Below are 14982 nucleotides of genomic sequence, written 5' to 3' on the forward strand. Positions count from 1 at the left end.
GGCCGGCGGGGAGGGCCCGGCCGTTGGCGCGGGACCAGCCGAGGCGCAGGAGTCCTGGAGCCCGGCCTCCCGACGGGGAGGCGGTATGTTGAGGCCCCCAGTGCCGGCGGGGACCGGGCCCCGCCTGGACGGGAGAGGGGAAAGAAAACAAGAATTTGCGTCTTTTTGTCAGCTGGGAAGGAAACGGAGAGGCGGCTGTCAGTCCCTCGGGGATTTATGGGGAGGGAGGTCTGCTCGGAGGCGACGGGTGGGAAGGAGGCCGCCTTCCTGCCTGGAGAACAAAGAGCCGGGCGCTGGGCCGGCGGGGGCGGCCTCCGCTTCTCCCCGCCAAGGCTTGCCCCCAGCGGCTTCGCGGGGAGGTTGTCGGAAGCACTTCCCTAACTCAGCCTGGGTGGGAGGAATCCAGTGCTCTTTTGTTCCCAGGAAGGGGAAAATGGGGCGGAGGTTCCTGCTGCCATGTTGTTGCCCCTGTCTTCCGCCTTCTGAGTGCCAGCCACTCTACACCCATGTCCCTCCCGCATCTTCCCGGGATGCCCTCTGTGCGGGGGAGTTGAAAGAATGGGCAGTGAAGAAAACTGCTCGGCAGTCTTTAGTTATTTCTTACTAGTCCGCTGGGCTCCTCGTCGAGGCAGTGAAAGCTTAGGACATTTTACACATAATGTGCTCATGTTGATGGAGTTAGATTTTCTGTTACTGATCGTAGTGCTCTGTTCTCAAGAAGGTAGAATGTGGCTCTCTGAAAAGATTTGTTCGCAGTCGGATGTTCTCCTGTTCCTGTGAAAGGCTCTTTGCATCTTTGAACATAAAAGGAATTTCCAGGTGGCTAAACAAAATAAAATTTTACTGTCCACTTGTGTTTGAGTACATTCTATTTTAGTCTTAGGAGATCTGCAATGCAGTGAAAGTTCAGTCAACTGCAATGCCAAGATCTAAAATAAATTACAATTGAAGGAAGGTTTATAGGTTCTTTCATTAGCAGTGTCTAATTTTGGTACTCTTTCTCATTCTAGGTTTTTCATTTCTCCCATCCTCTTCCCTCCCCACCCCATCCATTAATATTATTCTTTTGAAGATTCTTCGTTGTCAAGCCGCCAAAGTGGAGAGTGCGATTGCAGAAGGGGGTGCTTCTCGTTTCAGGTATGTGTAGATTTATTTTTGGCAGTTATGAAGAGTCTAATCACAAGATTAAAAGAATTACCACATCAAATAATTCTGAATGTGTTGCAGGTTTAATGTATAATATACCATGTACTTTTTAAAAGTTTTTAAATTTTCATTATTTTTGCCATCTGGAAGATAAATGTCATTTCCATTAGGCCCAAGTTCAGTCTTCATCTGTGGTGTAATTTCTGAAATACACAATAATTAAGGAGATCTGTTAGTAGCCCTTTTTAGGTGAGATAATTGGCATCTACTTTTTTAAAATATACATACATATATTTATTTATTTACTTATTTTTTAAATAGTGCTTCTTCGGGCGGAGGAGGAAGTAGGGGTGCACCTCAGCACTATCCCAAGACTGCTGGCAACAGGTATAGTAAGTGTAGTAACAATGAGCTTTATAAGGCAGATTTAGATTGTCTTTTCTCGTGCATAAGAGTACAGCAATAGATACTACTAGGAATCCTAATCCTACTGGGCACAGTTTCTGCTACATATCCTTAATTTAGAATATCAGTTCTTGATTGTTCTTTTGCTAAGTCATCTGAATTAGGGCTATCCGACTGCTGTTTTATCCTCTTAACTCTTTGGATTATTTTCAGTAATGTTATTTCTGAAATTAGCAATTATTATTAGCAGTTACCATAATAATCAGTAGGAAAGCCCTAAGCATGCAGCATGGTCATAAGACATTAGAAGATATTCTAAAGGTGCGGCTCTTGGGGCAGCAGCATTGGCATCATCTGGGAGTTATTAACAATGGAAATTATCTAGCCCTTCCCCAGTTCCACTAAAACAAAACTGGGGGTAGGTCCAGCAGTCTGTTTTAACAAGCCCTTCAGGTGATTCTGATGCACACTGTTTGAGAAGCACTGATTGTGAGTTGCTTAGTTGTACAGGACGTTGAAAAAATGTAAACTTTTTATTTAGAAAGATGTCTGATCAGTATGACATTTGATATGTGACAGGAAGGTTTTAAGTTGTTTTAATTATAAATCTCAATTTTTACTAGCGAGTTCCTGGGGAAAACCCCAGGGCAAAACGCTCAGAAATGGATTCCTGCACGAAGCACTAGACGAGATGACAACTCCGCAGCAAACAACTCCGCAAATGAAAAAGAACGACATGATGCAATCTTCAGGAAAGTAAGAGGGTAAGTTTGTAGATCCCTTTTGTCTTTTTTACTGAAAGATGGGGAGATGAGTTGGCTGTGGTTTTCTTGTGTATTTTAATGAATGCCAGTGTTTTTTCGGTTTTATCTTAAACCGAAGACTGCAGCATTATAGGTTTAGGTTTCTTGAGGCTTAAGAGTTGCTTACAGTCATTGGGTTAAAATCCATAGGCATTTTGTCCTGATGTTTCCCGTGCCTGGTGTGTAACCCACTGAAGCATGGGATATACAGTATTTAGTTCCTGTAATTTAGCCTTGATGATGAGATTCTTGTTCTCTGGGTTTTGAGGTAGTGAGAAAGAATTGTCAAACAGCTGGGGACCCCCAACCAGGTACAGATACGATCTAAATAATAGAGGTTTATTTTAACATACTTTGGGCTACATGGGTAAGAAGATAGGTCTTAGATAGTCAGTGATGGAAGAAAAAATTAACATAATTTAAAAGTTGTTTTTCAACTCTTAATTCTTTGTTGCGTGACACTTAGTACAATTCTTTTCTCCCCAGCATACTAAATAAGCTTACTCCTGAAAAGTTTGACAAGCTATGCCTTGAGCTCCTCAATGTGGGTGTAGAGTCTAAACTCATCCTTAAAGGGGTCATACTGCTGGTAAGTTAAAAGTTGGCGTAACTGAAAGAAAAATAGTTAACAGATCCAAGGGTTTTTTTGGTACACTTGCACTGTTGCTTAAACTCGGGTGTGAGCTAGATAAGTTTATTTTTGAATTGTGGTGCTTTTAAAAAAAGAACCACTAAGTTTTGAAAGCATCAGATTTAAGAGATGGATGTTTATTTTTATATTGAAGTATAGTAAGACATACAGTGTTAAATGAGTTTCAGGTATACAGCATAGTGATTTGATAATTTGATACATTATACAGTGCTTATAGCAAGTGTGGTTGTCCTGACATAAAAGGTGCATTTTAAATTGTTCATGCTAAAAAATACATACCTGCTCATACTATGTGTGGAGAGGTAGGGGCTAAGCACAGGCTAATCAGGTTTGGGGAGGGAGTAATGTTTTTCTGTGGAAAGCCTGTTTTGGTCTTAGAAATGAATTGTAGGGTAAGTTGATAGATTCCAGTGTCTGTTCATAGTTTCAATATCCAAGATATTTTCAACTCTTGGTGGTGGAGTGTGACTCATGAGATCTGGACAGTTGGACTTTTTTGGTACCATCTTTGAGCTAACATTTAAGTGCTTGTATTTTTCTGGGTTATGTGCTAATTATTTTACATGCATAAGGTAGATAGGCCGAGATTTTGTTGGAAAGTTCTTATGACATTTAAGATCCTTAAGACTTGGAAGGAAGTATTAAGTTAAAATAACAAGGGTTCTTTCAAAAAGTAGTATTTAGTTTTTAAAATGCCATTTTCTGTAGATTGTGGACAAAGCCCTAGAAGAGCCAAAGTATAGCTCACTGTATGCTCAGCTATGTCTGCGATTGGCAGAAGATGCACCAAACTTTGATGGCCCAGCAGCAGAGGGTCAACCAGGACAGAAGCAAAGCACAGTAAGTGGTGCTGGTGCTTGCTTAGTTTAAAATCGATTTGAAAGATTTCATTAACAAAACCTGCCAAATGTCTTTGTTTCCTATAGACATTCAGACGCCTCCTAATTTCCAAATTACAAGATGAATTTGAAAACCGAACCAGAAATGTTGATGGTGAGAGTTTGTTTGTTACTTACGTGGTATTGTGTATTTTCAACTTGATTCTGGAAGTTGACTTTTTTCCCTTTGTTGTGTATTTTCAGTCTATGATAAGCGTGAAAATCCCCTCCTCCCCGAGGAGGAGGAACAGAGAGCCATTGCTAAGATCAAGATGTTGGGGAACATCAAATTCATTGGAGAACTTGGAAAGCTTGATCTTATTCATGAATCTATCCTTCATAAGTGCATCAAAACAGTAAGTATGGGAATTTCGGTTTAGATCAGCCACTGGGTACACATCCTCATGTGGGGGAAAGTCCCATTATAATTGCTTCGTGCCATTGCAGAATGTTGGTGGGCTTGTTAAATATTCCAAATGGCTAACAGGACTTACTTAAATATTACAAGTAGGTACTTAACACCACAGTGTATTTTGTAAACTCTAGGGGTAGAGTTACCTACCTCTGTTAAAATTGCTTTAATTTGGAAAGATTTCTTGTATAGGGGCCAAATAGTACTGTTCTTAGTACTGTGTATGAGTGTGCTCTCCATCAGTGCAAACATGAGGACAAGTGTTAAAACTATAAACCAAGTAAGATTTTGTCAACCTGTGGCATTTCTTTGGTAGCTTTTGGAAAAGAAGAAGAGAGTCCAACTCAAAGATATGGGAGAGGATTTGGAGTGCCTCTGTCAGATAATGAGGACAGTGGGACCTAGATTAGACCATGAACGAGCCAAGGTATGTGTGTTGCTGACAAAAGTGATGTAAGTAGTCTGTCTTTATTTTAAATCAAAAGACTTGTTTTTGTGATGTAGGGGATTGTCCTATTCTTGATTATAAAGCAAGAAGTCTTTAAAAGATTTAAGTAATAGTATATATTTGCCGTAACACTTTTTTCTAATTAGGTATTTCTGTTTTATTAGTCCTTAATGGATCAGTACTTTGCCCGAATGCGCTCCTTGATGTTAAGTAAGGAATTGCCAGCGAGGATTCGTTTCCTGCTGCAGGTAGAACTGGTTTAAATATGTTGATAAGCTTATTTCTTCTCTTCGGGAATATTAAAACTTACTAAAACTTCTTTTTAAATTAAAGGATACCGTAGAGTTGCGAGAACACCATTGGGTTCCTCGCAAGGCTTTTCTTGACAATGGACCAAAGACGATCAATCAAATCCGTCAAGATGCAGTAAAAGTAAGAGGCTGGTGGTTTTGCCTTTTTTAAAAAAATGTATTTATTATTTATAAAGATTTTATTTGAGAGAGAGCACGCGCATGAGAAGGCGAGAAGGTCAGGAGAAGCAGACTCCTGCTGGAGCTGGGAGCCCGATGCAGGACTTGATCCCGGTACTCCGTACTGGGATCGTGACCTGAGCTGAAGGCAGTTGCTTAACCAACTGAGCCACTCAGGTGCCTTGGTGGTTTTGTTTTTTAATCGAGTGGTTAAGTTTATGAAACTGCAACGATCCTGTTTACACTTGAGTGAGACTCCTCTTCCTGGAGGAGCTTATTGTCTTTAGTTCCTTGTATAGCGTTATGGGAAGAAGTTATATATAGAAATTATATAATTAGCACTCTAGTAGTCTAGAAGTTGTTTTATTAGTATAAGGATTTTAGTTTCAAGTAAAATAGTGTCTGGAATCAGGTGTTCATTCACTTTATTTTTAAAGGATCTAGGAGTGTTTATTCCTGCTCCTATGGCTCAAGGAATGAGAAGTGACTTCTTTCTGGAGGGACCGTTCATGCCACCCAGGATGAAAATGGATAGGGACCCACTTGGAGGACTTGCTGATATGTTTGGACAAATGCCAGGTGATTTTTAATTGAAACTGGTTTCAGTTTACCAAAAACAAAAAAACCCTTCACCATTTTAATAGTAGCAGAGTTGTAAAGAGTTGTTTGTTCATGTGTGTATTTTAAGGTAGCGGAATTGGTACTGGTCCAGGAGTTATACAGGATAGATTTTCACCCACCATGGGGCGTCATCGTTCGAATCAACTCTTCAATGGCCATGGGGGACACATCATGCCTCCCACACAATCGCAGTTTGGAGAGATGGGAGGCAAGTTCATGAAAAGCCAGGTAAGAAAACACTGAGAATGCTTAGGTAACAAGTATTAAACCCAGTAATGTATGTGATTTACTTTTTGCTCTTTTAAAGATTCAAATACTTTACAGTCATGTATGTTTTTCTAGACCAAATACATATGTATTACAGTTATTTAAAATTGGGTAAGATGTTTATCTTTAAGATTAGTAAAATCAAAGCACTTTTATTTGACAGTTAGGCTAGATTTTTATTCTTCCCTTGTTTTCATCTTTTGCTTCCTCTGGGCAAATTCAGTTTAAACTTTTCTTTATGGCTTGGCTCATCCCTTTGGTACTTGATTACCATAATTGTGGACCCCTTTTTATCTAGACTTTCTTTCTCCCTTTTTTATCTAAAATAGGGGCTAAGCCAGCTCTACCATAACCAGAGTCAGGGACTCTTATCCCAGCTGCAAGGACAGTCGAAGGATATGCCACCTCGGTTTTCTAAGAAAGGACAGCTTAATGCAGATGAGGTACATTTGCCTATGTTACTTATATACCAAAGTTTGTTGATTTAGAAATCTGTTGCCCGATGATTATAAATAAGACGCGTTATTAAGAGGACTTAATGCTGGAGTTCTTCACCTTCTTTCTTTTCTGTACTTCTTTTTCTTTCTTTGGATGTCCAGCGTCCTGTGAGCGAAGATTATGAGATATGAGGGCAAGTCTCTTTAAGTCTTAATTTAGAGCAAAGAAAATGGTTGTCAAGATTTTGATAGTGATTTTCCTGTAAATGAACTAATTTTCTGATTTTTAATACTTTAGTGATACTTCGCCTAGGAGAATTCTAGTACAAATATGATTTATAACAGTATCTTACTTTTGTATGGATCAAATCTTCAGTGTTCTTGGCTGAAGTTATGTTAACATGGAGCAACTTTTTTAGCCATCAGTTCTTGAATTTCTGTATTAGGTTCTGGAATGTTTGTGTATGCTAAATTAATTGTAGGATGTTGGATTTAATGTTTGCCATCTCCGTGTTGTCGATCTTTTTGTTGTGATCTGTTTTTAATTCTAGATTAGCCTGAGGCCTGCTCAGTCGTTCCTAATGAATAAAAATCAAGTGCCAAAGCTTCAGCCCCAGATAACTATGATTCCTCCTAGTGCACAACCACCACGCACTCAAACGCCGCCTCTGGGACAGGTATGACTATAATACAGCAACATTTTCTCTTGTTACTTTCTGAAGACTTTTTAGTGTCTTCTTTTTAACTTCATGAGGGTTTTTTTGTTGTTGCTGTTTTTTAAGACACCTCAGCTTGGTCTCAAAACTAATCCACCACTTATCCAGGAAAAGCCTGCTAAGACCAGTAAAAAGCCACCACCATCGAAGGAAGAACTACTTAAACTAACTGTAAGTTCCAAATAATCCCATGGTTGAATTCATGGAGTATATCTATCTGAGCTAGGGAAACACTAAAGATACTTGATTATATTCTTTTCAGGAAACTGTTGTGACTGAATATCTGAATAGCGGGAATGCAAATGAAGCTGTCAATGGTGTGCGAGAAATGAGGGCTCCTAAACACTTTCTTCCTGAGATGTTAAGCAAAGTAATTATCCTGTCACTAGATAGAAGTGATGAAGATAAAGAAAAAGCAAGTTCTTTGATCAGTTTGCTTAAACAGGAGGGGATAGCCACAAGTGACAACTTCATGCAGGTAAACGCTTGTCTGATTCTGTGAGGACTCTACTGCATTTATCTTTGAGAACTGATAAACTGACTGTTGTGTATTTCTTCTAAGGCTTTCCTGAATGTATTGGACCAGTGCCCCAAACTGGAGGTTGACATCCCTTTGGTGAAATCATATTTAGCACAGTTTGCAGCTCGTGCCATCATTTCAGAGCTGGTGAGCATTTCAGAACTAGCTCAACCACTGGAAAGTGGCACCCATTTTCCTCTCTTCTTACTTTGTCTTCAGCAATTAGCTAAATTACAAGATCGAGAATGGTTAACAGAACTTTTTCAACAAAGCAAGGTCAATATGCAGAAAATGCTCCCAGGTAAGAGAATGCTGGGGATTTTTTGTTTTGAATAGTAAGTCTAGAGAGTCTTACTTAGTACTTTTGAGTGGATTTACATAAATCCTCACACTGTTTTTATTATCCTGTCCAGATAGTGATAAGCATTACCACAGGCTAGAGGTCACCTTTTATAAAAAGTGATTATGATTTAATGACTATTTGATCCAAATACTAAGTGTTTTCTTTGCTGGGTTTATTTTTATGTTAATCTCGTACATTTGGGAAGTAATTTGTGAAGCTGTTCTCTAGACAGGCCAGCTGGCTAAAATGAACTACCTAATGATGGAGATGGCTTTTGTCTCTTTAGAAATTGATCAGAATAAGGACCGCATGTTGGAGATTTTGGAAGGAAAGGGACTGAGTTTCTTATTCCCACTCCTCAAATTGGAGAAGGAACTGTTGAAGCAAATAAAGTTGGATCCATCCCCTCAAACCATATATAAATGGATTAAAGATAACATCTCCCCCAAACTTCATGTAGATAAAGGATTTGTGAACATCTTAATGACTAGGTAAGATAAAGTCAAGAGTTAATGCTTTATTTACTAGAAAAAGTCTAAGGCAGGGGAACTAAGAATTCTTTCTTGAGCTGGAAAGTTTTGCTTTTGGGTTCTAACACAGTCTTTCTTTGCAGCTTCTTACAGTATATTTCTAGTGAAGTAAACCCACCCAGTGATGAGACAGATTCTTCCTCTGCTCCTTCCAAAGAACAGTTAGAGCAGGAAAAACAACTGCTTCTTTCTTTCAAGCCAGTAATGCAGAAATTCCTTCATGATCACGTTGATCTGCAAGTCAGTGCCCTGTATGCTCTTCAGGTGCACTGCTACAACAGCAACTTTCCCAAAGGTGAGTGGGAGGATGGTGAGTGGGGGCCTTGTCTCCCAACAGTGCACTGGATAACGGGATTACATACTGTCTTGTAGGCATGTTACTCCGCTTTTTTGTTCACTTTTATGACATGGAGATTATTGAAGAAGAAGCTTTCTTGGCTTGGAAAGAAGATATAACCCAAGAGTTTCCTGGGAAAGGCAAGGCTTTGTTCCAGGTAAATGTTTTGTTAGTCATTTATTCTGGGTTTGGTTTTTTTTTATTTACATGGTATTTTGCATCCTGTAGTTGTTTTCTTTATTTTTTTTAAGATTTTGTTCATTTATTTGATAGAGATCACAAGCAGGCAGAGAGAGAGGAGGAAGCAGGCACCCCGCTAAGCAGAGATCCCGATGTGGGGCTTGGTCCCAGGATCCTGGGATCACGACCCGAGTTGAAGGCAGAGGCTTTAACCCACTGAGCCACCCAGGCGCCCTGTAGTTCAGTTTTAAAGGCTCTTCATTAAATACTTAGATTTATCTGTACCTTTCCTTCTGTACTGTTGGAAGCTGTGGTAAAGTCAGCAGTTAGCACAGTGAGGGAGAGCAGTGAAGCGATGAAAGGCTTCAATCTAGTGATATGTAAGAGGTTATTGATAGCTAGCATTTTCTAGAAACATACTTAGAAAGGTTGTGAATGATTACACAAGACTGGGTTTAAGCTTTTTTTAAAAAAATGTTAGTAAAGGAGAGGTTGCTTCTGATTTTTCATACCTTAGTTTTAGATCTTAGTGGCATTCTAGAGCCCTAGGCAAAGAACTTTATAGTTCTGGGGATTTTATTTTTAAAGATTTCTTTATTTGACAGCAAGCAAGAAAGGGAACACAAGCAGGAGGAGTGAGGGAGGGAGAAGCAAGCTTTCCAAAGAACGGGGGCCCAAGGCAGGGCTCCCCTGGGATCATGACCTGAGCCGAAGGCAGATGCTCAACGACTGAGCCACCCAGGTGCCCCACTTCTGGGGATTTTAAAATCACTGTACATTGATCACCCACAGGGTGGTTTAAAACCAGGTTTCATAGAGTTAGATTTAGTGGGTCTGTGGTTTTCTAAGGGATCAGACTTTTGAGAAACACTGGTCTCTACAGTGTCTTTGTGAGGAGCATCCGTGAAGCATTTATCATTAGCCCTGTCCTTGGGGAATCTGATTTGGCAATCCTGAGGTGGGGCTAGAAATCTGCTTTTAGGAATCTTCTCCCCTCTTCCTCCCCAGTCCTGCTAAACTTGGGTTTGGGAGGAGTCCCTGTCCCTTATACTGAACTTGAGAGCTAACTGGAAGCAGTGTCACAGAATGACACCCAGGCTCATGGACTGTAAATTGCTTCCCAAGTACAACTCTGTCCATACCTTTTTAAAGTAACTCCCAGCCAGTAGACAATAATTAGCAATATGTTCTGAGGGCTTTTGCAGTCATAAAAGGTATAGACTACTAAAAAGTTCTCCTTTGGGGCACCTGGGTGGCTCAGTGGGTTAAGCCTCTGCCTTCGGCTCGGGTCATGATCCCAGGGTCCTGGGATCGAGCCCCACATCGGGCTCTCTGCTCAGCGGGGAGCCTGCTTCCTCCTCTCTCTCTCTCTGTCTGCCTGCCTCTCTGCTTACTCGTGATCTCTCTCTGTCAAATAAATCTAAAAAAAAAAAGTTCTCCTTTGATGGGTTTGGTAGCTCTATGCTAAATCAACTGTTGGTTTGAGTTTTTCTATCTTGTGTAAGTGTGGCTTAATTTTGTGGAATGACAAATTCACAGGTGAATCAGTGGCTAACCTGGCTAGAAACTGCTGAAGAAGAGGAGTCCGAGGAAGAAGCTGACTAAAGAACCAGCCAAAGCCTTAAATTGTGCAAAACATACTGTTGCTATGACGTAACTGCATCTGACCTAACCACTGCGAAAATTCATTCCGCTGTAATGTTTTCACAATATTTAAAGCAGAAGCACGTCAGTTAGGATTTCCTTCTGCATAAGGTTTTTTTGTAGTGTAATGTCTTAATCATAGTCTACCATCAAATATTTTAGGAGTATCTTTAATGTTTAGATAGTGTATTAGCAGCATGCAATAATTACATCCTGAGTTCTCAAGCAGAGGCAGTCTATTGCAAGGACCTTCTTTGCTGCCAGTTACCATAGGCTGTTTTAAGTTAGAAAACTGAATAGCAACACTGAATACTGTAGAAATGCACTTTGCTCAGTAATACTTGAGTTGTTGCAATATTTGATTATCCATTTGGTTGTTACAGAAAATTCTTAACTGTAATTGATGGTTGTTGCCGTAATAGTATATTGCCTGTATTTCTACCTCTAGTAATGGGCTTTATGTGCTAGATTTTAATATCCTTGAGCCTGGGCAAGTGCACAAGTCTTTTTAAAAGAAACATGGTTTACTTGCACAAAACTGATCAGTTTTGAGAGATCGTTAATGCCCTTGAAGTGGTTTTGTGGGTGTGAAACAAATGGTGAGAATTTGAATTGGTCCCTCTTATTATAGTATTGAAATTAAGTCTACTTAATTTATCAAGTCATGTTCATGCCCTGATTTTATATACTTGTATCTATCAATAAACATTGTGATACTTGATAGAGTTGTGTGTGTCTTTTAAGTAGCAGCCACACATTTATGAAGAATTACTGTGAATTTAGGTGTATAGCAACAAATTTGGTAACATTTGCCTTGGTAGATTTCTAAGTCAAAACACTAGCCTTGGCCTATAATGACCTATATCTGATCTAGTTGCCCTCCTGTCCTTACCCAATACCTAGTAAATCTGATCATATTTTCTTGGTTTTGCCCCTTGTTCATTCTGCCCTGCTTCCTGGGATGTACCATGCTTTCCTCCCCTCATCCCATAGTCTTCCCTAAGTCTTGGCTCAACGGTCAGGTTAATTGGTAAGGGCCTGTCTCCCCTGTGAAAACAGCCCTTGTTATACCTCTTAACCTCCTTTACATATCGCCATGTCCACCATTATTGTGACTGCGTGTTTATATCTGACTCCCTCCAGCATGTGAGGAGATGGAAATTTTTTTTGTTCACTCTTTTCCCCAGCACCTAGAACAGGACCTACACACAGTAAACATATGGGGGTATGTGTGTGTGGTTTTTTTTTTTTTTTTAAGATTTTATTTGACAAATCTCAAGCAGGCAGAGAGGGCTAAGCAGGCTCCCTGCTGAGGAGAGAGGCCAGTGCGGGGCTTGATCACAGGACCCTGAGAGGCTTAACCGAGCCACCCAGGTGCCCCTGGACATAGGTCTTAAGTTCAAGTTCTAAGACTGCATTCATCCCTACTACTACTGTGCAGTATGATCTTAGGCAAGATAACTTTTTAAAGATTTTATTTGACAGAGATCACAAGTAGGCAGAGAGGCAGGCAGAGACAGAGGGGAAGCAGGCTCCCTGCCAAGCAGAGAGCCTGATGTGGGGCTCAATCCCAGGACCCTAAGATCATGACCTGGGCTGAAGGCAGAGGCTTAACCCACTGAGCCACCCAGGCACCCCGGCAAGATAACTTTCATTCCTCTGGTTGGTTTTTTGTTTTGTTTTAAGATTTTATTTATTCATTTGGCAGACAGAGATCACAAGTAGGCAGAGAGGAGGAAGCAAGCTCCCCGCTGAGTAGAGAGCCCAATGTGGGGGACCCTGAGATCATGACCTGAGCTGAAGGCAAAGGCTTTAACCCACTGAGCCACCCAGGCGCTCCCTCCGGTTGATTTTTGAAAATGGAGCCAAGGCGTGATAGCGGAAGGTAATAGAAATGGTCCCTTCCTGGCAAGAGAGCCTCGCACACGAGGAGGCCTTTGACACATGGCCAACTTGTGCTTTACCGTCTCAGTAGCTTTTCCGACTTCTCAGGAAGAGCCGCTTCCATCCTGAGCTGCCAATCAGCAGATGAATCCAAGGGCATTTCTTAGTCTTAACTGACCTATCGAAAGCATTCAGCAGTTACTTCTCGGCCTCTGGCTTCCATCTCCTTTTAAGGCTCTCTTCTACCCTGCCGCACACATGCTACTGTTTGACTCCCCTCCACGCTCAGCTCCTAGAGTTCCAGGTCTATGTGCGGAAGACCTCTGTTTTGAGGCCAAATCTTCCCAGGTCACCAATGGATGCGTTCAGCCCCTTCTAGACATTTTATCTGAATGTGCCACAGGCACTTCAAGCTCCCCAATACCCACCTGTCCTCCTGGCCCTGAATGTGGCCCCCTTCCCCCAACCTGAACCCCTCCTTCCCAACCAGTCACCACATTCTGTCCGTTTCCATGATCACTATCTGGATGAAGGCTTCAATGCCATCTCCACTGCTCAGCCCAGTCTAGCCCCCACTGTCTTATGCTTGAACTATTGCAACTGACAAGGGTTGTCCTCTAGTTCATCTTACTCTCCTTCCAGTCCATTCTTCAGATCACAGTTGTAAAACTGGTCCTTCCTCTGCCCTTCAGTGGCCCCAAGTTTTCCTAGAAGGAAATAAAAATTCCTTAATTTAACAATGGAGTTATCTGCTGTTTGTCCCTTTACATATTTTTTCTTTCCAGCTCCTATCTGTGGGCCTTCTTTACTCTTCCCACCTCTCCCTCCCTCCATCTAGCCTATTACTCATCCCTTCAGGTATTAGCATAAAATGTCCCACATTTGGGGGGCACCTGGGTGGCTCGGTGGGTTAAGCCTCTGCCTTTGGCTCAGGTCAATATCTCGGGGTACTGGGATCGAGCCCCGCATCGGTCTCTCTGCTTAGCGGGGAGCCTGCTTCCCCCTCTCTCCCTGCTCCTCTGCCTACTTGTTAACTCTCTCTGTCAAATAAATAAATAAAATATTAAAAAAAAAAAAATGTCCCACATTTGGAAAGCTTGCCTTCCTCTGCCAAGATGGAGGAATCTGTACCAATCAGAGTTCTTGGTTGCAAAGAGGCACATGCTGGACAGACTGAGTAGAAAGGGAATTTATTGGCATCCTACTTAAGGGATGCAAAGGAAACCCCGAGAACTAGGCTTAGAAGCGAAGGGGGACGAAGGGAAGCTGGGTAGGCTGAGTCACAGAACTTTGCTAGAGCAGTGTTGTGAGCGTTCCCATCAGACCCCAGGGCCTCCTGTGCCAGCGTCGGACTTCTCCCAGGGACACCAGGTCCAGGTTCAGAGCTCCAGGCAGAAGCCCACAACTGGCTAGGCTTGGATCACGTGTCCACTCTTTACTGCCTTTGTTCACTTGAGCAGAGCACAGATCTGGCCTTTTGGGCCCCTGCTTGTATCAGGCAGGCCCTGCGTCCCATGAAGACTGACCGTGTAGGAGGGAACAAAGAACTCTGGAAGGGAACTTGGGCAGACAGCCAAAACAGAACTTGGGTAGACACTCATAGCAGTCTGCTATGAGGCCTCTCCTCCCCACCTCCCCTTCTAGCACCTACCCCGCTGCACCGTGACCACCTGCTTACTGTCTGCCTTTCCACTGTGCTGAGAAGAGCTTCCGGAGGGCGGGGGAGTGTCTCTTCATTCCTCCATTCCCAGGGCTTAGCACATTGCCGGACATGAGTGCCAACAAATAGAGATGGAACGCAACATGCATCCAGGTTTCATGGAGCCCGAGTTTTCTATAACTGGGGCTTATGAAGAAGAAGTTCCAATTACAAGGCAAGCCTGTCCATCGTGGTGCTAACTGGCTGAAGTCTGACTTAAGCCTTCAGTCTTGCAAAGGAGTGAGCTGGGGGCCACTGTGCGGCTCTCAGAGTCCTGAATTCTTACTGGGTTGGCAAAGATTCCACGTACGGATTCTTTGAGGTTATCCTCACTGATCCATTCCATAAAGTTAACAGAGGAAACCCTGACACCCCGTGGATCACCAAATGGTCCACAAGCACAGGGAGGCGCAAGGACAGACTTCTGCAACCAAGAAGAAAGGATCACAGGTCCCACCACACTCTGGGCAGTCCTCCCTGAGCGGCCTGGAGAAGCGCAGTGTGCTCTGGCTGCACCATTACTGCTGACCGAAGGAAGGTTTGCGGAATTCTTACCTACTAAACAATTTAGGACAGTTTAAAAAAAAAAA

The 14982-nt window shown here is 42.1% G+C and overlaps 1 protein-coding gene and 1 non-coding gene across 2 annotated transcripts; both read left to right on the plus strand.

Annotated features, from left to right (window-relative positions):
• Positions 1–558: 558 nt before the first annotated feature.
• Positions 559–11530, plus strand: EIF4G2 (eukaryotic translation initiation factor 4 gamma 2). Its single transcript, XM_046015867.1, has 22 exons — positions 559–721; positions 1011–1137; positions 1468–1533; positions 2175–2315; positions 2841–2943; positions 3715–3846; positions 3933–3999; positions 4089–4240; positions 4613–4723; positions 4909–4992; positions 5078–5176; positions 5652–5793; positions 5903–6063; positions 6432–6545; positions 7091–7216; positions 7322–7426; positions 7518–7733; positions 7818–8076; positions 8405–8609; positions 8732–8943; positions 9021–9142; positions 10705–11530. Exons 1-22 carry the CDS (start codon positions 559–561, stop codon positions 10768–10770), a joined length of 2973 nt encoding a protein of 990 aa, XP_045871823.1. The 3' UTR covers positions 10771–11530.
• On the plus strand, positions 6598–6737 carry LOC123950216. Its single transcript, XR_006820206.1, has one exon. It is a non-coding gene; the product is annotated as a small nucleolar RNA SNORD97 (small nucleolar RNA).
• Positions 11531–14982: the final 3452 nt, after the last annotated feature.

Source organism: Meles meles, chromosome 8, assembly GCF_922984935.1.
Source record: "Meles meles chromosome 8, mMelMel3.1 paternal haplotype, whole genome shotgun sequence".
NCBI classification, from domain to species: Eukaryota; Metazoa; Chordata; class Mammalia; order Carnivora; family Mustelidae; genus Meles; species Meles meles.